The sequence below is a fragment of the Amblyomma americanum genome, chromosome 9 (genome assembly GCF_052857255.1).
Source record: "Amblyomma americanum isolate KBUSLIRL-KWMA chromosome 9, ASM5285725v1, whole genome shotgun sequence".
Classification (NCBI taxonomy): Eukaryota; Metazoa; Arthropoda; class Arachnida; order Ixodida; family Ixodidae; genus Amblyomma; species Amblyomma americanum.
In genome coordinates this window covers 41,409,510-41,434,205 of record NC_135505.1, presented here as the reverse complement: position 1 = coordinate 41,434,205, position 24,696 = coordinate 41,409,510, and the positions used below count along the sequence as shown (strand labels likewise).

Sequence of the window (24,696 nt, the reverse complement as noted above, 5' to 3'; positions counted from 1 at the left end):
CGACCACCGGGTTTTCAAGACCAGCGGCCGGGAGGCAACATGTTCGCCAAACAGCCCTAAAGATCCCCGAGTACAGATGTCCCGCGCTTCAGGGGAGTAGGTAATTCGGGCACTCAGAGAGCCATAAAGCCATTATATCTGCGTTATGAATCGCATGATCTGTCGCCACCACCACGAGCGAAAAGAGGATAGCCGTTTGAAAAAATATCCCACATTCGTCGCACGCTTGAGCTGCGCTTTCAAACAAAAAAAAGATCAGTAAGTTTGTTTTCGCGCGGCACAAGAAAATACAACTTGCTAGATTTTAAAGAATTAAGGGATTTAGGAGGTAAATTTGGGGGCTTGATTAACTCAGGTTGAAAGATAAGCAAAACACAACGCCGAGCGTGAGGCACAGCCATCATAACGCGCGTGTAATAATTCGCTTTTACGAAATCTAAGTCATATCGACGCATATCAACTGAGCGATATAAACCTGCAAATAAGTGTTATAGCACAACGCAGCAACCGCTATAAGAATTAGATGTCGCTGTGTGCAGAGCTTCTCGGAGACCCACTCCAGTGAATGACAGACAACGAAAAGAGCACAGACGTTTACATTCCTACTGTTTGTTAAGCCAGTCAATGAATGCCAGCCGGCTACAACGGCAAAGAGAATGCTGTCTAAAGTTTTCAACATCAGCTGCGTCATGAAAAAATCAGTTAATTGCAGAAGAAACATAAGCGCGCGCTTGAAAGGTACGGATAGATACAGAGTAAATAACGCGCATCTGTCCTCGTCCTACAAGCGATACAAGTTTCTTCTTTAGAAACTTAACTCACCTGAACAGTCACCATGATTAATTGTAAACTGTCAGTAAATGCTACTGGATGAGCTAATTGATCTCGTATAACTAACTTAACTCGCCTGAATAGTCAACCTGATTAATTGTGGACTTTTAATAAATTCTAATGGAGGAGTTAATTGATCCCGTAAAACTACAAATGTCTCACAACTGGGCAGGAAAACTGGCCGCAGGGATGTTCACTGACGGCTGTTTACATTCGATAATTTTGTATAATACTTTTCTGCATGGAAGCCGGACTCTGTAGACCCCACCACGCGCGGCTCAGTGGGCGTTCGGCTGCCAGGAACGTGGAATACTGGCTACGGTGTGCCATGGCGGTCGCATTCCAAAATCAAAATCAGAACGCCCCTGTGCTGTCTGAGCGATGCTTATTCAGAGCCTTCCACTTCCACTGCTCGTGTTGAGCATCCTTTCACATCCTTCATCTCCTCCCTCACGACACAGCTCTGATTTCTACCGCGATTGCGGCGATAACAACGACTTTACTTTTTTTCACAGATTGTATTTATTATTCTAAATTACAAAGCTTTGTAGCACGCAACGAAGAAGTGGACGAAATGATTCCAAGCATTACTGATTGCTATTGTGCGCTAGCATGGAGATAAGCTTTGGTTTCGCTCGGAGGTTCAGCTTGAAGCACGCGGCGTCCCAGCGCCCTAACGGCCTGCCCTAGCAGCACTGTTGGCGCGCAACCACCTACAGCGTTTAGGGAGGCCAAGTAGACAGCCAGGCCGAAACGCGAGCTGCATATCTCCGACATCTCCGCGTTCATTTTGGTGTTATTAGCGGAACTGTGAATTTCTAGCATCTGCCATGGCAGACAGAGTCGTCTGCCTTGTCGCACTCCCGACAGGGGAGAGGAAAAAATTGCAGCTGGAAACAAGTGCTTACAAAGAGTTGCTCAGCACTTTGTCAGCGTTTACTGCCATCACCGCGGACACTCTGGTAAGTGGCTTTGTATCATATCTTAGGCTTAATACTACTGAAGCTCGTTTTAAGTTTATAATGTGTTTGAAACTTTCCCGCCATTTCATATCTCAAGTATTTCCTTTGTCATCGGCTTCATTTCTGTTCGCACATATTAGCGAACTGTTTAACCCTTGACGTTAGCGCAAAGTTTTCAATGCAGGAATTGTAGAGCAGGTCAAGACATGTTCATTTCGCTGGTACCCTTGGAAGTAATTGAGCGTGGTTAGCGTTTCGTGGTTCCAGTTTTCGCGCTCAAAATGAAGTCCGCGAGATATAAAAATGGTCACAAGATTATATTCTAGTTTCCTAGAGTGCACACCGACCTAGGGGAGTTAGTTATGCGCCTTAATTTTTTTCCCTCAAAATCAACGGAGTCTAAACCTTGCGGCAGTTTTGAGAAAGTGAAAGGCGCTAACTGCTCGTGTCGCAGAAGGAAGGTTGTGACGGCGCTCTGCCATGCACACCGCGGCGTGTCCGACGGCGGCTTAAACAAAAAAAAAAGAAGGCGACCATAGCGATAGTGATCTAGCGCTGCTGCCTTTTAAGGACATATCTGCGCGCCGACGCGGGTTCTACTTCCAGTCGTAGATATATACGTTTTTTCTGCTTCGTTCTTTTCAATTCTTCGATATGCACACAGAGGAAATGATTTTGCTAGGTTCTGAACCCTCCGAAATAGTATAGACGCTCGGTTGCGGCGATCCTCCTGCGATGAGCGGGGATTTTTTTTTTTAAAGCAAGAATCGTCACGCGCTAAATACACATTGCCGTAGAACGGGAACGGCAGTGTCGACTTCCTGCTGCAGCATCAAGATTTTAAGAAAAAGCGCTCGCACTCAACGCGGAACAACTGCCTGTTTATTCATTCTGGCTTCACACTGCGATTTCTATAATATTGGGCATTGACGCCCGACACGGGAACGCATATTCACGTGACGACTTTTAAATCTAAGCGCGAAAAAAGAAACGACAAAATTTTGTTTGCAGTGTTGTGTCGTAGCGCGCATTAATCACTATAAAACCAAGTGGCTCCTGTTTCAGCACATTAATGTCTTACTTTCAAGAAGCCAACTCGAATAAACTCATTATTTGATTTTTAAACCTTGAAAATTTTGAGTTGAAATTAACGGTAAAGTGTTACAGAGGTTTAACTAAGTAATTAGATCAAGTGCATTTCTTTAATTATATCATGTCCCCACTCTACAAAAGTTCGATCAGTACCTTTTCAACCAGCAGCAAACCAGCTGCTTCCTTTCGGAATCAGATGGAACTAGTAGAAACGAGCAGATACCAATTTTTCACCTGGGTTAAGTCACATAGCATAGAGTGCAGCCCATTCTTAGGCGTTGGTTAGCTAAGACACCTTTTATTTTGCCCTCCCCCCCCCCCAGAAAAAAAAAAAGAAAATGAATTAACTGAGCATGTGTCCTTGCGGCAATAAGCTGGAACCAACCCCGTTCGAACAGTCGGAAAAGGATAAAAAAAGGTTGTCAGGTTTTTCCCACAACCTGCAGTTAAGCACACATGCAAATTTTCTGTGTTGCAACGACCTAATCAGCAAATATAGATGGTTTTATGAATTATTTTAATTATAGGTTGCAGGTATTTAATAATTTACTTGCTTGGGGTTTGCAAATTTAATGTCAGCAGGTTTTAACAGGACAATATTGAAGCCACACAATGGTTATTAGATGGGCTCCTTTACGTTGAGTTTTTTAGTAAATGATTGAATATCCTGACAATTCCGGCTTATATATATGAATATAGACCCTTCTATCGAGCGAGGAAGATGCCGAACATCTCCACTCTGGCCTGTTGCACACTGGTTGTGCTGCCGGTTCCAATATGCTGTTGTCACATGCGCACAACAGCCTGGTGAACAATTTGACGACACCCAGAGACTCCTTATCGGAAACGTCTATAAGGACAGAAGAACACTGCAGTGTCTTTGCTTGTCTCTATCATTGTCTGAATGCTAATCATGTGTGCGTGAGAACAACAAATGTATCATTATTCCGTATCAAACTGGCTTGAGGTTTACACTGCGAATAAATTTAATTCAGATACGGAGCTATGATGAAGAGCTGGACTATTATATTGACCTTGAAGAGCCAGTAGTGTCAAACAAGGCAAAACTGAAGCTGTTGAAAAAGTCAGCTCCTGCAGTATATGAGAGTATATTATTACAATGGGGGGGGGGGGGGGGGGCTGTTGTGAGGGTTTTGCTCGGAATTCACATGTGCATTTCAACCTCTGTTGTAAAATTTTCTTGAAATTTGACAGACCACGGGCTGAATTCAGTCGACGTTCACAGAAGTCTTTTTCACCATTTTCTTCCGCCCACTGAAAATAAAAAAGCAAAGGTATATTTTTTTTTAATTTATCACGATACCTACAGCGCTGTGAGATATTATAGGGGGAGGGGGCGGTGGCAAGACAACTCAAACACAGTCAAAAAAGCAGGAAAGGCAGGTAGAAAGCAAATAGGCAAGCTACCGAATCAAACAAGCATACAGGCAACACTTTTGCAATCATTTAAAAAAGCAAAAAAACAAGGGAAAAATTAATGCATATTTCTCAAAGAAGAAAAAATACATCAGTGGAGGTAATAGCAGCGATATCATGTCGGAGTTTATTGCATTCGCGAATTCTTTGGGGGAAAAGGACATCTTGAAGAAGTTCGTCTCACACCTGATATCTTTCATTTTAAATGCATGATCAAGGCGCGGTGAGACATAGTCGGGATGACGCAGATAATCCTCGCGGTTAAAACCAGTTTTATTGGAAAAGATACTCTGGAGAAATTTTAATCTAAGAAGTTTCTTTCGCTGCTAGAGTGATTCCCATTCAAGGTTATACTTTGCAGCAGAGACGCTAAATATTCTGGAAAATTGGCATTAACAAATCGCAGTGCCAAATTCTCCTTTCAATCTTGTGAATATCTACCTGCTGCCAAGAGTACCAAACAAAACAAACATACTCGAGTACTGGTCTAACGTTAGTTTTATACAGGAGTTCTTTGCCACTAGGCGGTAAATTCTTCGCATTTCTGCGAAGAAAACTCAGCACACTGGAAGCCTTGCTTGTAAGGTAATCCCAATGCTGACGCCAGGAAAAATTTGCAGCAAAGTAAACACCAAGATAATTATGTTTGTAACCTTTTGCCAATGTTTCCGAGTTAATACTGTATGAAAAGTCATGAGAATTTTTTCCTTGTTAAACGCATGTACACAGATTTTTTAACGTTAATATCAATGAGCCAAGTATTGCACTAGTTAGTAATAAAGGACAAATCATTCGGCAGGGCACTGCACTCGACGGAAGTAGGAATGACCTTATATAGAACGCAGTCGTTTGCAAACAGACGCATTTTTGACGAAATACTGCGACATATATCATTCATATACATTAAAAAAAGGAGTGGCCGCAAAACCAACCTCTGAGATACAACATACTATAGGTCGGCCTGATCCGACTGCGCTCTATAAACACTACTATTTGACGTCTCAAATGCAAGTATTCTTTAATCCAGGCTATAACTGAACAATTTATGTTGTAGCAGGGTAATTTTTCAAGCAGTAAGGAATGGGGGCCAAGTCAAATTCCTTCCGGAAATCCAAATTTAGACAGTCAATTGTGAATCCCTCGTCCAAGGCACCAGCCAGATTAAATGTCAGTTCGGTCATTTGCATGACACAAGAAAATTCAGTCCAGAATCTTTGTTGATGGGGGATGGTAACGAAAAAGCGTTCAAATGAGTCATTATGTTTGTAAAGAAGATATGTTCAAGCAGCTTGCAGCTAATACTGATTAGTGAGATCGAACAGTAATTTGAAACGATACTGCGGGGCCCCGACTTGTGCACTGGCACGACGTGAGAAAGTTTCCAGTCATCTGACAAAGCACTTTCTTGAAGCGATTTTGTGAAAATAACGTAAGTATTTTGATCCGGGCCGCGCACGGAAAAAGTAATGCAGATGGTGAGCCGTCTGGCCAGTGGCTTTCGATGCATTCAATTTTTCTAGCAATATTTGAATTCTGCGCAAACCAAAAACAATGTCTCCCATGTGTTCTGCGCCAAAATCGGTTGTCTGCGCATTATAGTCATTTCTGCTCAGGCGACCAGCAAACAGAGAGCTAAAGTACTGGTTGAAAAGTTTTGCTCTTACAAGGTCGATATGGATCAAACTTCCGTCATCTCGAGCGGTGGCAGTGATACTGCATCTTTGCCGTTAAATTTAATAGGTTGGCAGAGTAGTTTTGGGCGCCTCTGCATCCTTGAATGAAAGGACTCAAAGAACTTCTCTGTTTCTATTCTCAAGAAACGTTTCATACACTTAGTTATTTGCTTCAGTGTTTGGCTCAAGCGGAACGAAGGCGATTTCTTATATGCATAAGTAGTCGCCCTTTTCCTGGCGATCCTGCGCACCTCCCGATTACACCAAGGCTTAGAGCTACTGCGTTGAGGCGTCATTATCCATGATAGCACATATTGATGGCGCAACTCTAGAAGTTTTTTTCTGAATATGTTCCACAACGCCTGCACATTTTCTGTTTCCGCTAAAGTTTCGAAGACATCGTAATATGCATCTATGGAATGTGCTATGTCGTTTGTACGGGCTTTTGATAGCTGTAAATGCGTCGCCGAGCACAATTACCAATTTGTGCGTAGTGCACATTTATCTCACAGAAAACAACATCATGGTCGCTAATACCTGGGACTACTACAGGAGGTCTCGCAGCCGTGTGAGCGTTCGTGAATATCAGACCCAAAATATTAGCTCCACGCGTAGGCTGATGGACCAACTGAGTCAGCATAAGAGCAGAGAATTTCAATGATCGCGTTACTGCACGCCGTCAAATAGTGTCACTTTCTGCCTATACTGCCCATGCCGTTTGCTTGTTACACTTCGAATGCGCTTTTCCTTCCTCCTTTTTTTTTTGTTAAGCCGCTTTGATTACTCTTCATTATAATTTTTACTGTATCACGCCTGAGAGAAAAGACGGTTGTGCTCGTTTTCAACGCTTAAGCACGCGGCTTTTTTTCTCTGTAGACCGCAATCTATTCTGATCGACATCATAGTTTAGTATCTGGGTCGGTAGAGATGAAAACCGAGGAGATTATTAACTTTGTTGTTATCACAGTAATGAGCTTTGAACAAATCTGTTGCTTGTTAGATTACCACTACGTGATTGCCCTGTTCTGCCGCCACCATACAACGTATTTGAGCTATACGAGGAGTAGTGAGAAAAATGGGGCGATCGCATGGCGACATGCATGAGAGGACACAGTGGTAGTAGTGAGCTGTGAAGGCACTACAGGTTTGAACGCAAGCGGTACGTAGTGACACTGGGTCTTGAGGATGTTTGGTTGGGTGTTATGAAAGGTGTGCGATCCAGTATGTTGGGGTAGAACCAATGTTAACAGCACAACTGATTAATTACTGCATAACTATTGCATCGTTACGTGTTTAACCACTCCCATATAAGTCGTAGAATAATTTGGTGGGGTAAGCATCTCAAATCTCATTTTTGTCCTGCATATTTTGACACTCCTTTGTTCTTACTACTACAATAGGTCCTGATGCAGCCTATCCCAGTAGGACCTGCTGTATAACCTGCTCGTGACATACATCCAAAATATGTGATGAAAATTGCATGCATTCATTATTTATTTTACCTATGAGATTGAAAAATGGAAACAGTATTTAGACCGGTCACTATTATTACTGCTACTTCTAGCAATAAAAGAGCAAGAGTGCTTATGGCTGCACACGACAAATTTCTGTCACATCTCCAGATTCAGGCTAATGGCTGTCTGTCCATTTCACAGTTGGTTGCATATGTGGCCGAGAGGATGCTAATCGTGAAAAACGTGCATTTTTTTATGTGGTGGCAGCCCACCCAGAAGCCAGATGAGCTTCAACGGGTTAGTGCTGTGGCTGGTCACACGATCACAAGGGTCGTGAATATCTACGACAGTGACCATAGCCGACACAGCACTGACCCTTGCAGCAGTAGCAGTTGCACCCCTGCTGTAGTGGCCCGACTGCAAGAGACGCAAGATGCTATTGTTGAGATTTTTGTGCCTTTCTTCCTAAACTTGGCTGACAACTGTTTATCTTCATTTAAAAAAACCGCCCTTCATGCACTATGCTTCTCACAGTGTCTATCACGTTTGCGAAGCTCACCTGTGGCAAGAACAAAACATGTTGATCTATGTGCCTCCACATCGACTTGTTCTTCGCTTTGGCAAAGCTAATATATAGAGAAAAGAAAACCATGTTTAGGGGGTGGCTTCTACACTTGGCCGAAGGAACGGAGAAGCTAGCTGCTATAAGAAAGGTCGGGGAGGAATTGAGGACTAGTGGTCATCCTCATGTATGCATAGAAACGTGAATAGAGTTGGAAATTTGGGGACGTGCCCAAATATTTAAAACATGGGTCAGATTCAAAAATTCGATCACATGAATTACTGCACGACTTACATCGTCTGTATGTTTCCACCGTACAATATGCACGCTGATCGTATGATCGAAAGGTTGTTTGTAGGGTTCATTTGATCGACTATTAGATCTACAGTTGTTATAGTTTTGGTTTAGCACAATGTTTTACCTCGTTTTCTAGATCGTAAGACGTAATAATTCAGCTGCTTACTGGAATATTTGATTTCAAGAGCGAAGTGGAAGAATTCTAGACATTTAGGATAGAGAGATTTTCGGTGAGGGTGGGATTAACCTATTAGACGAAACGAAATATAAAGCAAGCTCCGCTCATAAATGCGCTAATTCTTTCAGCTCGACTGTGCAAATTCTTTTTGAAAGATCAAATATTTTCTCGCTGTGTTTATCAAAAGAACTGAGGCATTTAGACACGGTTTAATTATAATGAGAGTCATGGCTTTTACTAGAAGATAACCATTTTATTGTGAGCCCCAAAAATTCGGAAAGTCTGATAATTTAGTCGACCAGCATGGTCGCGACCAAGGCTCATAAAAGTGTATAGCTTAGGGCCCTGTTGATTTACGGGCAGCTGGGCCAACAAGCTTTAATTCAGACGGGCTCCCTACGGCCACGAAAATATGCATTTAAGCCTGTTCAAAATAGAAGCGAATGGTCGAATCACTGAAAGAGCATCGAGAGAACCGTTGGAAAATATCAGGTGAATCTTTGTGCCATGCGAAAAGACGTTGCCCAGGTGCAAAACAGTATGATTACGTCGAAACCCGCTATAGTTTGAGCTAATAATCCACCTAAAGGAAAATTGTGCGGCCTTTCAAATGATAGTTTTTCAAAAATAATTATATATTGACATGGTGGGCATGGAAGTATTCTATTGAGCACATGCATAGAATTGGTTCACAGAAGGCGAAACATGTTTGCCCTATCACATTGCTTTATTATAATTTGCGAAAAGGTAAGTGTGCTTCGCAATGGGTTCGAGGTGAAGAACAGCGATATCAAAATTTTTTAGCGAATGTGCGTGGGTGTAATGTGCAACGAACATTGTGTGTGTAATGTACTACGAACACGACGAAGAGTGAAGGTTTTGCTGTTGTGTTTCATAAATAAATTTTTTTAATTATCCACCGACCTTCGATCTTGGAGAAAACACAAGGGTTATTTAAGCACGCATAAACACGCCCACTTCTTGAGAAATTAGCTTTCCTAAATCTTCAACATGATCTGCTGCGTTTCCATTTTTTACTTAACGCAGGAAGTACTGTCCCTAAGAGTAAAATGTCGGCAGAACTACTGTAATTACAAGGTGCGGATGTATATTTTATCGCACACACATGGCTGAACCGTAATGCTGATGACATTGAGACAGATTCTTGGTATTATGCCCTCATTGTCATAGAGAGGATTGGCAGTGGTGGAGTTGGGATAATTCCAGTGAAACAGAAAACTCTTAAAACCGGGGATGGTATGGAGGATTATAAATGCGCATAGTGCACACAAAGAATCTTGTTCAGGTGATTTTACTTTAACAGGAATTGACTAGGATAATTTAGCACTTGAGAACAACGAAGAAAAGCAGCGAGTGACGGAGTTTACGACAGCGCTCTATAGCCTTCTCGCCCAACAAAGTTGTTACACCTTGCGCCGTTGGCGAGATACAAAGCGAAAAGCACAAAATTGAGACGAAAGCAGGACACTGTCGCAAAACCTTCGGCACGAGTATTAAACTACACAAAATTTGAAGCATGTCTTACACTGCAACTTGTGATTATCCTTTTCTGTGTCCAATGCACACTACACAAAAAAGGCTCGCCCTTGTTAGTTGCACTCAACAGCACCCTGATATTAAACCTGGAGCCAACGAGATGTCCTATATATTGCTCTAGCGGAATAAATATTAGCCTCTTTGAATAAGCCTTGTTGCTCGCTTGATTCCCCACATGGCTCTTACTAAGTTTTCTTCGCATGACTGTAACGCGGATAGCAGGAGCGGTTCAGAACAAGCAGGGTCCCGAATCTTCGTGCTTGCCTAGTAATTTTTTTTTTATTTCGTGTATCAGCAACTGCGAAATAGCGCCTCACAAGCCTGACGATGCAGTTGCCTTCCTCACTCCTTGGCAGTGCACTGACTTGAACTTCAAAAACTGCCTCGACCGATCTGGGAGTCGAGTGATAGCAAACACGAGGCCGCGCCCACCTACCGAAATTCAACACTGAAGTTCAGGAGCAGTTCTCTTAGGTTTTTCCTTCAGTTCACCAGTATCGAGTTGAGATAGATCTCAGTGGTTGACAAGAATGAGCTTGTCGTGTATGAAATAAGAAAACACCTAACAAACCCTTTCATATGATCGAGCAGCACGACCTGCATTAGGAAGGAGGAATTGCGTGCTCCTAATCGACCGGCATGAGCGCGACTGCGTCGAAGTCACTAAGCCCTACTTCGCAATTCTACAATTCGCAATTATTTCGGAGCGCCCGCTTTCGCCTTGGAATGCCTATCGTTTATTGGTGGGCTCCTGAACCTCTTCTCTACCTCCCCATTCATATTGCCGCCAATATTTGCAGTGTTTGTTCGTTTTTCAAATCTGCCGCGACACCACCTTATCGCTTTGTTTGCGACGCAAGACGCGACTAGATTTATCTCGATTGATCGCAGCCAGGCAAAGCTGATTCTACGTTGTTCCGGAATGTTCTAGTAACTTTGCGCCCTTTATCTCGAATGTTCGCTATCAGCTTTAAATTGAGCACGGCCGACAGCGGCGGGCATTCTGTTCGACGACCGCCGAGCACGCTTGTCGCTTCACCGCCGCCGAGTGATTCAGTCCATTTTGGGTGCAAGTCAGCCCAATAAACAGTTCTTTTAGAAGACCCTTTCGTCCATCTTCATCGCTGCTTCGACTGCCGTCACCACTACGTGACATCTGGTGGAGGTGCGGGGTAACTTCCATGTTCCGGACGCCCCCTTCAAGTCGTGAACCCAGCCCTAAGCGCTTCACACCCGAGGACGAACAAGCAGCCCAGCGAGCCAGCCGATGTCTCCAGGGAGAGGAGCCTGAGTTCGGGAAACTGCCGGACCGCACCAGACAGCGAAAAGACGCCGCTACCAGCACTGAAACCTCGCCAAAGATGTCGACACCGATCATACTGCAGCAGCCGCGGGTGCCGCCAACTTTCAATGGATCCCTAGGCGAAGACCCTGAAGAATGGTTGGACCAATTTGAGCGCGTGGCGTCATTCAACAAGTGGGATGATGCGGCAAAGATTGGACACGTTTTTTTCTCATTGGATGGCTCCGCACGCACGTGGTACGAAAACTACGAGTCGTCCCTTACGACATGGGAGCTATTCAAGAGAGAACTATTGAAGGTATTCACCAGTGTCGTGAGGAAAGAAAGAGCCGAACGACTCCTCGAGTCCAGGATCCAGCTTCCGAATGAGCCCGTCCGCAGTTACGTCGAGGAGATGAAGCGCCTATTTCGCCGCCCCGATCCCGGGATGACCGAGGAAAAGAAAGTTCAGTTTTTAATGCGCGGCGTAAAAGAACAACTCTTTGCAAGCCTCGTCCGCCAGCCGCCAAAAACAGTCGAGGAGTTTATGCAAGAAGCCTGCACGATTGAGAATACCCTCGACGTTCGAGCTCGGCAGTACAATCGCCCTTCCTCTGCCTGTGCAATCCGTTCGGACACGCCGGCCACCACCAGCGACAGCTTGCGGGAAGTTATCCGCGAAATCGTACGAGAGGAGCTACGCCGATTACTGCCATCTTCCCCACAGCCACAAGCAGCGACTCTGATGGATGTGGTACAGGAAGAAGTGCAACAGGCACTTGGCACCCCGACGGCCACAGAACCCCAGGCCATGACCTACGCCGCTGCAGTAAGTACTGCTCAGCCCCAGCGACAACCCCCACGTCCTCCTCGAGATGAGCCAATCGTTCCACAACGCCGCCTCCCAGCCCCCACCCGCCCAGCCTATGACCGACGCTCAAGCCCCAGGAAATGCGACGCCTGGAGGACTTCCGACAACCGGCCGTTGTGCTTCCATTGCGGTGAGGCCGGCCATATTCTTCGTCTCTGCCCGTACCGACGTATCGGTCTTCGAGGATTTGCCGTTAACGCCCCACGACCACGCTTCGGACAACGTCCGCACGAAATCGACGAGTACCTGCGTCGACAAGAGTACACGCCGAACCGCTTTTCGCGCTCACCATCGCCGTCAACCTCGCGCTTTGCGTCGCCACGCCGCAGCTACGCAGCCGCGGTACGAGGAAGGTCGCCCAGCCCCCGTAGGGGAAACTAAAGGCAGCAACCTCTGGAGGTGAGGTTGCTCACGAGCTAAACGCCGAAGATCCTCCACTGACCACGCCCCATGAAGACGCTGCACCCGCGACGCCGCATGAAGAACCGACACTCGCTGCACCGACGCCGCACACAATGAGAACCTCGACCACGACGCAAGCTACCTTGAAATCGACGCCGCCACCCAGAGGAGCTTCGACCACACGCCCAACCCGTGACTCGCATACGCGACGAAGCCGTGACCCGACGCCGAGAGCGACATGCAATGCAAGAGCCAGGACCTCCGACCTAGAAGTGACTATCGACGGCCGGAAAGTTACCGCTCTAGTCGACACAGGAGCCGATTACTCGGTGATGAATGGAACATTCGCTGCGCAGCTCAGAAAAGTCACAACGGCTTGGGACGGCCCACAAATTCGCACCGCTGGGGGCCACCTCATTACGCCATCAGGACGATGCACAGCGCGTGTGACTGTCAAAGCACATACCTTTCCTGCGACCTTTGTTGTGCTACCGCAATGCTCCCGCGAAGTGATCTTGGGTATGGATTTCCTTAATGAGCATCAGGCGATCATCGACCTGCGATCCAAGCTGATCACGCTTTCGACGGACGAAGCCATCGCTTCGATGAAAACTCGGGAAAATCACGTTGCCCTAAGTGTCCTGGAGGAACAAGTGAGCGTCCCACCCCGTTCAAGCGTTATCGTGACCGTAGGCGCCACGAAATCCATAAACACTGAAGCCATCATCGAGGGGAACATGCAGTTGCTACTAGACCGAGGAATCAGCATCGCAAGAGGCATCGCACATTTCCGCAATGGCCAGGCCGAAGTACTGCTGACTAACTTCAGCGAAGAATACCGGCATATTAACAGAGGAACGACGATTGCTTTCTTCGACGAAATATCCGAGGTACGAGACTCCTTCGCCCTCCCCGTCCCCTCCGCAGAAGATTCGCCTGACCAAGAGAACTCGCCCAGTTTCGACATCAACCCAGCCCTGCACCGGAACAGACAAGACCAGATCCGCAATCTGCTTCAAAACTACAGTGAGTGCTTTTCGACATCGCCGAAGGTGCGACAGACGCCAATTGCCAAGCATCGCATTATAACGGATCAACACGTCCGACCTCTCCGTCAAAGCCCCTACCGTGTGTCTCCGCGAGAACGACAAGCCATCCGGGACCAAGTCGAAGAAATGCTTCGCGACGACGTCATCCAGCCTTCAAACAGCCCATGGGCGGCACCGGTTGTTCTAGTGAGAAAGAAAGACGGCGCACTTCGATTCTGTGTGGATTACCGCCGCTTGAACAACATAACAAAGAAGGACGTCTACCCCCTACCCCGCATCGACGACACACTGGACCGCCTCTGCAACGCCAAATATTTCTCATCGATGGACCTCAAGAGCGGCTACTGGCAAATTGAGGTCGACGAAAGAGATCGCGAGAAGACAGCATTCATAACTCCGGATGGGCTGTTTGAGTTCAAGGTGATGCCATTTGGTCTCTGTTCCGCACCAGCGTCGTTTCAGCGAGTAATGGATACAGTGCTGGCAGGCCTGAAGTGGCAGATTTGTCTGGTATATTTAGATGACGTCGTTGTCTTCGCCTCGAACTTTGAAGAGCACCTCAAAAGACTTCGAACAGTACTAGACGCAATCAAGTCGTCTGGCCTAACCTTGAAAGCAGAGAAATTCCACTTTGCCTACGAAGAGCTGCTGTTTCTAGGCCCCATCGTTAGCAAGGAAGGAGTACGCCCAGACCCGCAGAAAACAGCTGCTATTGAACAGTTTCAACCGCCGGCCGATAAGAAAGCAGTGCGCAGATTTCTCGGACTATGCGCATATTACCGACGATTTGTGAAAAACTTTTCGCGCATCGCCGAGCCCCTGACCCAACTGACGAAGGCAGACGTGCCGTTTAAATGGGAAGCGCCGCAAGCAGAAGCCTTCAAGGAACTTCAGCGTCGTTTACAGTCCCCACCGATCCTTGCGCATTTTGATGAAAACGCCGATACTGAAGTTCATACCGACGCAAGCAGCGTGGGACTAGGCGCCGTTCTCGTTCAAAAAAGTGACGGGCTGGAGAAGGTCATCGCATACGCTAGCCGTTCCCTTTCCAAGGCCGAGGCTAACTATTCGACCACTGAGAAGGAGTGCCTTGCCATCATCTGGGCTACGTCGAAATTCCGCCCCTACCTCTACGGACGGCCGTTCAAGGTGGTCAGCGACCACCACGCGCTCTGCTGGCTTGCCAATTTGAAGGATCCCTCTGGCCGACTCGCTCGATGGAGTCTGCGTCTCCAGGAGTTTGACGTCACTGTCGTTTACAAGTCCGGACGCAAGCACACTGACGCCGATTGCCTCTCACGAGCCCCTGTAGATGCACCGCCGCTGGACGACGATGAGGACGCCTTCCTGGGACCCATCAGCGCAAGCTCTTTTGCTCAGCAGCAACGCTCGGACCCCAACCTAAAAGGCCTCATCGAGTACCTGGAAGGCAAGATTTCTTCACCCCCCGCTTCATTCAAGCGAGGACTGTCTTCTTTCTGTGTGCAGAATGAGGTCCTTGTGAAGAACTTTACAGCGAACAAAACAGCCTACCTCCTTGTTGTACCTACTTGTCTCTGCGAAGAAGTTCTACAGGCTTCACACGACGAGCCGACAGCTGGACATCTCGGGTTTACTCGCACCCTCCGCCGCATTCAAGACAAGTATTACTGGCCCCGACTGTCTGCCGATGTCGCACACTATGTGAAAACATGCCGAGATTGTCAGCGACGAAAGACTCCTCCCACACGACCAGCAGGATTTCTGAACCCCATTGAACCTCCCTCAAGACCCTTTCAGCAGATTGGCATGGACTTGCTTGGCCCTTTTCCAACGTCAACATCTGGAAATAAGTGTACCATCATAGCGACCGACTACCTGACCCGCTACGCCGAGGCGAAAGCCCTACCGAATGGAACAGCAGCAGAAGTGGCCAAATTTTTCGTGGACTGCATTCTTCTTCGACACGGCCCCCCCCGATGTGCTCATCACGGACAGAGGAACAGCATTTACGGCGGAACTCACGCAAGCCATCCTGCGCTACAGCCAAACCAGCCACCGGAGGACAACTGCATACCATCCGCAGACCAACGGACTGACCGAGCGCCTGAACAAAACCATCGCCGATATGCTCGCTGTGTATGTCGATGCCGAACATAAAACCTGGGATGTCATCCTGCCTTACGTCGTCTTCGCCTACAACACCGCAGTGCAGGAGACCACCCAGATGACGCCTTTTAGGCTCGTCCATGGCAGGGAGGCCACGACCACGCTAGACGCCATGCTGCCCAACGTTACAGAAGAAGAGAACGTCGACGTTGCCGCCTACCTTCAACGCGCAGAAGAAGCTCGAAGGCTTGCCCGATTACGGATCAAAGATCAGCAGCGGTCCGACGCCAGACGCTACAACCTACGAAGACGCAACGCGGAATACAAGCCAGGAGACCAAGTCTGGGTGTGGACGCCCATTCGCCGCCGTGGATTGAGTGAAAAGCTTTTGCGCCGCTATTTCGGCCCGTACAAGGTTCTTCGTCGGCTGGGTGAACTGGATTATGAAGTCATCCCTGACGCAATGACTGCATCCCAGCGACGCCGCGTACGACCAGAAGTTGTCCATGTAGTCCGTCTGAAGCCGTATTATGCGCGCTAAAGGCCGCTGCATTTCCATGCTCTATTTTCGCAAGATCTGTTTTTTTCCCTTACTAGTCGCATTATTTGTTTTAATGCATCGGGTCGATGCTTCTTTGAGATGGGAGTAATGCCGCCAATATTTGCAGTGTTTGTTCGTTTTTCAAATCTGCCGCGACACCACCTTATCGCTTTGTTTGCGACGCAAGACGCGACTAGATTTATCTCGATTGTTCGCAGCCAGGCAAAGCTGATTCTACGTTGTTCCGGAATGTTCTAGTAACTTGCGCCCTTTATCTCGAATGTTCGCTATCAGCTTTAAATTGAGCACGGCCGACAGCGGCGGGCATTCTGTTCGACGACCGCCGAGCACGCTTGTCGCTTCACCGCCGCCGAGTGATTCAGTCCATTTTGGGTGCAAGTCAGCCCAATAAACAGTTCTTTTAGAAGACCCTTTCGTCCATCTTCATCGCTGCTTCGACTGCCGTCACCACTACGTGACAATATCATGCACCCGTAGCATGAATAAAAGCGTCAACGCGAGTGCAGGAGCGGAAACTTCTCACACGAACATGTTTTCCGGTCCTAATACGATCATGGCATGGAAGAATAAAAAAATTAGTTACTCCAATAACTAACCCGGCCGACATTGCACTGCTTTAATGAAAACTTTCTTGAATACCGATCGCTTACTTTGCGGAGTACACGGTGGAAGTGGCGACCGCGAGCGTGTCCGGTCCACTCTGCAGGACACCCTCGCAGTTCTTGTTTTCTCGACTGACACCTTTTGCCCAATATCATTTGAAACTTGACGCTGCCAAGAGGAAGACCAGCGGTGTGTGCTGTGGGAGTGAATATATAGCGTTTACTTCTTTAGAGACATGCGTGCGTTCTAGGCTACATATGAACCGGTGGCGGTGTAATGTTCCCGGAATATATTCTACTTTCAAAGCCACGTTTGGACGTGTGATATGTTGTGCTGTTGAGAGCGTTTTTGCTGACTCGTCCTAGATTTCATATTTTAGTGCTGGAAACCTTGGCTATTGACTCGAAGTTAGTTTTCCTTGGGTACGTCGAAGGTTAACGTTGGAATAATACGAATGGCTACGGTCACTTGCATACGTGTTTAGATTCGCGAATACGATGCACTTGTTACCCATTGTCACACGGTTGTGGTTAAAAGATTTTCCCTCTCGCCATATCCGGAGTGTGACTAATGAGAAAGCAGATGCATGTGCTGCACAAGCACGATTTGGTGAAATTACAGGAGTCAACACCACACTGGAATCATTTGAAGTTGATGAGGTCGCCAGAGGGTAACCGCGGCCATATTTATTGAGAGGTACCGGAGATGAGTTATTGTGGAGCGGAGGAAGTTGCGTCCGGCCTTGGTCGAGGTCCCGAGCGCGTCCTCCAGCGCGTGCTGAGGACACTTCGTCCTTTTTGGCCTTTCACTACTGCCAGCCGTGCGGATCACTGCAAAGTAAATGCACAGTAAACTCAGAAATAAGTGGCCGGCTGCATGCCTAGAGCAGGTAAACAGGAAAATGCATTCTGTAGAGCCCTTATGAGGAGAATAAAAATCATCTAGGCATCAGGAATGTATACAGAAGTTAATTTGTCTCGGCTACGTATCGAACACAGAAACCTTTCACAAAACTTCTAACAAAACAATGCAAACCTCTGCGAAATGTGTGGTGATGAACTCACTGAAAACCATATTTTAGTTTCCAGTCAAAAACTTGGACTAAAAAAAGGAATATTTTAGATCGATTTATAATTAATACATTTCATTACACCTCATATTACTTTCAGGTGATGAAAAATGTGTTGATTTCTCAAATATAAAATAAAGCGGAACTTTCGACACCAGCCCGCGAACGAATCAACTATACAGCCAAGCGAGTACGCTAGGTAATGCCCGCCATTTCAAATCTTGATTTATTGCGAAGAAAGGCTGTATTCGCACGTGCTTCACGCCAGGTTTTTCTATAAAACGCAAATGAACAGTGAATAACGGCCACTGAGCTCGCGAAGGAGAAAATCTACCGAATTACTAAAGGGTACTTAGCCTGTAATGTGCAGCGAAACCATTGTGCGAGCCGCGTTGTTTTTCCTGGATGAAGTAAGCATAAGTATTTTGCCGGCATCTCCGCGGCAGCAGCACCCCTAAGCGCAACACAAGCTCGGCATCGTAGGAACACGGAAACGCTGTCACGGCTGGTGAAACTCTTCCCGCCAAAACTCCTTCGCACAAAAATAAAACGAATCACTCCCGGGAATGGCGCCGGCCTCCGCTACGGAGCAAAAAGCGCGGGTCATCACGTCACCAAAGCGTTTCTTCCAATGGCAGCAGCAGCTCTCCCGGGCCGCGACAGGTGAGTGAGAAAGCGGCAAAGTTCAAAGCTTCTCATTTTTTTGGTACAGTCAGATGCTTTTGCCCCGCGAGCAGCTCATTAAGCCCTACAAACAGTTTCAATGAGTATCGCATCACACCGGTAGGCTAAGAGGCAGTCTGATTTATTTCTGGTGCCTTAAACAACAACTCGATGGAAACATCCTAGGCGTATGGGCGGAGCGCCTATCGTGCACGGGCGTACGCTGGAGCTTTTCTGCGCGTGCTCGAGGCGGGACGCGCGAGCAGGACTCAGAGCTTTTGTGCGCCCCCAGCCATTCTCTATGTGGAATATACTCTCGTTAGGGGGCTGTCTCGTCACCTTTCCAGCCGATGGAGCATTGCCATGGGCCTGGATATGATATATGCATGTTTTTTCTCATAACGCCATGCTGATATTTTACAGCGAAAGTTCTGCAGCTGACAAGGCTTTAGTTTTGGCTAAGAGGGGCACGAAAAGGCAGCCACAGACGTGAAGCTCGCAACAGCCTAAGGAAAACTTACAGTTTTCAACAAACGGCTGCAAATAAATTGACAGTCAGCGTCTCCGAACCACCGGCCAATGCCTCTACTCATGGTGCATGTCCAATACACGCACCGCTTAAATAAGAGTCGCCAATAACAAAATACACGCTGAGAAACTTTCAGTACTAGCAGAGAAGGAAAATTTGTGAATGGCAGAGGATATTGAAAAGTTTGCTCAAAGTCAATCTCTTTTTTTTGTCCTTTGCGTCCGCATTAGGCACTGCCCGTTTCTCCTGCTGTGAATTCGAAGCATCATTCACTACAGCGACGCGATAGCACGTATGCGCAATCATGTTGGTTTTGTGCCACCCTTATCAACTGCTTCGACAATGTGTGCTGAAGCTAGCCAGCAAAAGTAACGTGGATCTTTTATGCATGATTCTTGTGCAGTTCAACAAAAATATCGCCACTATACTTTTTTTTTTGCAAGGAACAAAGAATAGCACTGAAATATTTATCACTACCTTGCGCTATTTGCAGTCCGCTCAGAATTTTTTGCTTCACTTCATATTTTTTCTTTAAAAGTAATATTATTCAAAATCGCGGAAGACGATACTCCACACTGTTACATTTTCTTTATTCGTATAATACCCGCAGCGCCACTAGGGTATTACAGCGTATGTATGGCTTTATTATGCCCTCAGACTTCCTGTCCAGGACACAGCGATAGTTTTTTTTAAAGCTGTTTTTGTGCAAAATGTATAGGTTTACTTTGTAATCGTAGGGATGCCCTTGGGCGGATGCGGATAAGTAATTATTGCCTTAATACAGATCTACTCAGCAATAGGTGTTTCCTTAAAAACTGGACTAACCGAACTTTTAGTTGTGCAGCTTTCTTGAGATTAAAGACAAGCTGTTTGAAGCCGGGAGGAATGAAACCTGCACAGCTTTTCATGTATCCGCAAGAGCTATGTTGCCCCTTAAGAGCTCATAATGTGCCGAACTCAAAGGTAAAGGTATTTTCAAAACGCTTCGATGATAGACCCAGCAAATGCGTCGTTTGAAGAAAATAGAACATTAAAAATGTATTTCTAAAGAAGATAATGAGGCAGTGCAAAAACAATAAATATAATGTAGAATCTTTTGAAAGCCGTTTCAAACACGCCAGCCGCGCAAGATAAATACGTGGGTAAGAAAGAAGGCACAAGAACACCAGACAGGCCCTCGTTTTGACAGCTTCAAAATGATATGCATAGACTTCTGGGCATCGGGATCACTTGTGTGGCTTGTTTAAAATTGCCCACGAATTAAAGCGTGTAAACCACACACCTTTATAACAGGTGGACAGTGTTCTTTGACTCTCAGCAGACCACAAAACGCTTCAATGCCAATGACTCTGCTCTGTAAGCATATTCCTTGTTTTCCATAGTATGTTATGGTGTAACCTAATATTCTTTTAAACCGCCTACTGTTGAACACCATGCCAAAACAGCTATCACCGGCAACCACTCATGATTCGTTTCGTCAATAACGACAAGAGGCAAATTCTCCAACTGAACACCTGTATAGCAATAGCGCGCTAAGATGTGTCGCAGGCAGTGCCTAGTGCGAAACCACGAAGAGAAAATATATTGTGTTTTCTGACACGCCTGGGCTACTGCGCCCAATAAAAAGTGCATATTTTTTAAAAAAAACGACGTTTTAGTTGGTTAAAAGCGCGCTGTGTGAATGCCCAGTACATTAGCTTAACTAGAAAGTGCTTACCATTGCGAGAACACACACAAACTATGATGTACGCCGTACGCCAGTGTTTCCGACTAGCTTAGTCAGCAAACGTTTGTTACATGGGGAAGGTCGGTTTTGAAAAAAAAAAGAATAAAAAAGCGATGTGACAACTGCAGAATGTTATGATGGCGCCGAATTAGCAGGTAGAAAGCACATTCCCATTAGTCACATAATTATCTCTTCCAATAATAGCTAGCATTTTCCCTCATGCCCTGTGAAAGTGCACGAATGGACAACAAAATGATTTCCACAAAAATATCTTGTAATGACGATAGCACTCACCTTCTTCGTCCGGGAGAGGGGAAAGTTATCCGTCTTGGGGAAGCATGCTGTCGCAGAATCTGTACGAGGTTTCTGACAAGTACTGGTGTGCCGTCTGGTTCTCTCTGCGCTGAAGATCCGTGCAGGTAGTCAAAGGCGTCCTTAAAGCCCTCTACGAGGTCGCCGTTACGAATATTAATCATCAACACGGCGTTGCCGTGGAGCGCACACTGAACAGCATCACGCACACGCCTTTCAACGGGTTGCTCAGAAGTCTGGGTGGCCATCAATCTTTCTGTGGTCCACATGACCACGTAAACTATTTCCCTTTCCACGGACAGCCCCGGCCTCACGTCTGTCAAAAAGCTAGCATACACTACACTTTCTGCCAGTGTCCAAACCTCTGGGGCTTGCATGGCGTCGATCCCGTCGCCGAGAGGTCCTAAGCGCGACGCCATGCGTTCTACCGCCGCGTAGCACTCATCGAGCATCAGCACTTCACTCAGTCGGTAGAACTTCCATCCCTGGACAATCGACAGGGACATCACCGGGCAGCGGAACCGCGCAATGGAGTGTGACTGCTCCCCTTCCGACTAGACGCCCTTCACAGCGTCAGAGATTGCGCTCAGGATACGGCTCGGTTTTTAGTCTTGCAGTCGCGGAAGTTCCTATACGCTGTCGTCATCGAGGTACACCGCTTCAAGTGGCTTGAATTATTAGAGCACTGAGCAGAGCTTCCTTTAATCTTGGACGCCTACAGCGAGTCGGCTTGCAGAGTCGCGAGTGAAATACTCGCAGCCGAAGATGAAAGCCGTGGTGTCGCTATGTTGTCAGCCAAGCTGTGATGCAGCCTCGAAGGAAACCGCCCAGCCAATGACGTCGCTGCGAGGAAAATCCCCGAGCGATAATGTTGTCACCACTGCAAGGCCCTTCTTCAGATACCGCGTTCCGGCTTGCTGCCCCGCTGATTAAAGTGGTTAGTGCGAGGGGAAATGAGTCAGTCGCCCTCCATGGTACTGTTTTTCGAAAAGGCAAGGAAGCGCTGACCCCTTATCTGCGTGGTGAACCTGAAGGCCCAGCAGTCACCACGAGTCTCGAAATACAACCTAAAGGAAATTCGTGGAAAGATTACAATGCTATTTACCCTTCAGCAGTGACTGCCTGGACATTGCCTTGTGTTTCCACCCCTATTCTATTGTGTCCTTTCAGCAACTTCTATCTCATACAGATAAAGTGACATTTCCCTCCCCCCTTCCTTTTCAAAGAGGAATGCGAGATTGCTGTCGGCAATCAAGATTTTTCGCTTTAAAAAATGTAGAGTACGATGGATATTATTCTGCTCCTCGCCCTTGCCTCCACCAACAGCATTCACAGAAGCACGGAAGTCGCTGCAAACTATACATAGTTTTCATGTGACGTCACGCCAGCCACTTCCGCCTGATGTCCGCCATTGCCAGGCATTGAAGATAGCGGAGCTATACCAGTGGCTGGGCTCGCGACGCCTGCGCGTTCGTTCGCTGCTCTGTTCCACGCAAAACGATGGCAAACGCCGACCGGCATGAGTTCTGCAGCTCCTATTTCGACGAGCTTGTGGGGCCTACGCGGGCTCGGTACGAATCCAAGGTGGAAATGTGCGGCGGCGTGGACCCCTACACACTACGCGTTGGGACGGACTCCGCTCCCGATGTCGACTTGCTGCCAAGCACGACGCACGTTGATATCATCAATTACCTAGTGTTATCAGCTAGCTTTCTGTCTATTCAGCAAATGAAGTCATACAAATCTCTTGAGGCACGTAATTGCTTCGCCAGTGGACGGGTAAAAAGTGCGACTGCCATGCGAGTGCCATCGAATCGTGTCATCGCTCTGAGCGAGGTGAGCTTCCTTTACGTCGAAGCATGTATGCGCGGAAGCGCGCGTTTGTGTGCCCGTGTATGTAAAATATCAATTTGTACTCTAATATTTGTAGCTAACGTGTCGCCCGCAGCACGCATTAGACTGTGCGGTCGCTTTGTTTGGAATGGAAGATACAAGTTCGTGTATGTAGGGTACGTGCCAGTGCAAAATGATTGCAATTGAAAAAAAAAATGTAGCTATCGGCATACGCTTACATCCTCAGATTAAATGATTGAATGAACTGTAGCCTTAAATTATCGATAAATTTCGTAGTTGGATGTTTGACGTGCTCATGCTGCAGCTGGGCAACTAGTCATGCCGTAGAGTCACGCATGCCACTGACCTGCAATGTGCGAGTGTATGAACGAGCATGCTTCAACAGCTGGTAACATTACCAAGCAACTGGGTCGCGAGGCAGTGGTGTACCGTATTTTTTTTCCAATGACACGCATCCTGCTAACTTTTTCGGGAGATAGAATGTTTCTGCATTTTGTTCCATTCGAAATGCGGCTGCCGGGGCCGGAATCGTACTAGAAATACTCAGACCAATGACATCTTATGAAGGATGTAGATTGCTGTCAACCCCTAATTACTGGTCATTTTTTCTCAGGTCACCCATTTACAAAGGCTAAGGGAGGCACCACTGAAGGTGTGGGTTCTGACTGAGCCTAAAGGAGCCATCATGACAGTGCACTGCACTTGCGTGGCAGGTGCAGGCGAAGCCTGCTCCCACATTGGTGCTACATTGTTCACTGTTGAGACGGCAGTACGCCTCAGAGACTCACGAGTGTGCACGGACAAAAAGAACATGTGGCTTCCTGCTCACAGCTCTGGAGCTGGCATTAAGAGGGTCAGAGATATTGACCTTTCATCATCAAAGAAAAAGAAGCAGCGTATGGATAGTATTCACCTGAAGCGAGGCGTTGAGCACGTACCTGAAGGCCTACCACAAACATTGCCACCTGTGCCAACCCCAACAGAAGAAGAGCTGAAGGCATTTCACAGTTAACTTGCGGATGCTGGTGCTACACCAGCATTCTTCATGCTGCGCCCACAGTACAGCGCCATGTTTGAGCCACCGTGCAGAAGAGAACCTCTTCTCCTTCGTTATTTGTTATGCTTAGAAGCACAGCCGGAAGAGCTGCCTACACTGATCTGTCGTGCTGAGAAAACAGTTGCCGAACTTTTGATCAGCAAAGAGATGGCGAAGAGCGTTGAGGAATGCACGCGTTAGCAATCGAAGTGTGCAAAATAGTACGCTTATCGTGCAGGCAGGATCACTGCTTCAATCAAGAGGAATGTATGCTTCACAAGTGTGCATTAACCATCAATGAGTTTACTAAAAAATATGCTATCGAGAGCAACACTTTTTCAACTCCAGCCACAGCGTTCGGATTACAACACGAGGCTGCTTGAATCGCAAGCTACGCCGAGGAAGTCATAAAGAACCACACAGAATTTACCCATCAAAGACTGGAGTTTATTTAAGTGTGAAGTACCCGTATATGGCAGCCAGTCCAGACAGTTCTGTCTCCTGTACATGCTGCGGAATGGGCATTGTGGAAGATGAAATGTCCTTTTTCACTCTGCAACTGTACGATACTAGAAACTGTGAAGGACCGCAACCTCTGCTTGGAGGA

At 46.9% G+C, this 24,696-nt stretch overlaps 1 protein-coding gene across 1 annotated transcript; it reads right to left on the bottom strand.

Annotated features, from left to right (window-relative positions):
• Positions 1-17,541: 17,541 nt before the first annotated feature.
• LOC144105614 (uncharacterized) lies at positions 17,542-21,986 on the bottom strand. Its single transcript, XM_077638737.1, has 2 exons — positions 21,182-21,986; positions 17,542-17,730 (listed from the first exon to the last, which is right to left on the bottom strand). Exons 1-2 carry the CDS (start codon positions 21,703-21,705, stop codon positions 17,709-17,711), a joined length of 546 nt encoding a protein of 181 aa, XP_077494863.1. The 5' UTR covers positions 21,706-21,986; the 3' UTR covers positions 17,542-17,708.
• Between the last annotated feature and the right edge of the window lie 2,710 nt (positions 21,987-24,696).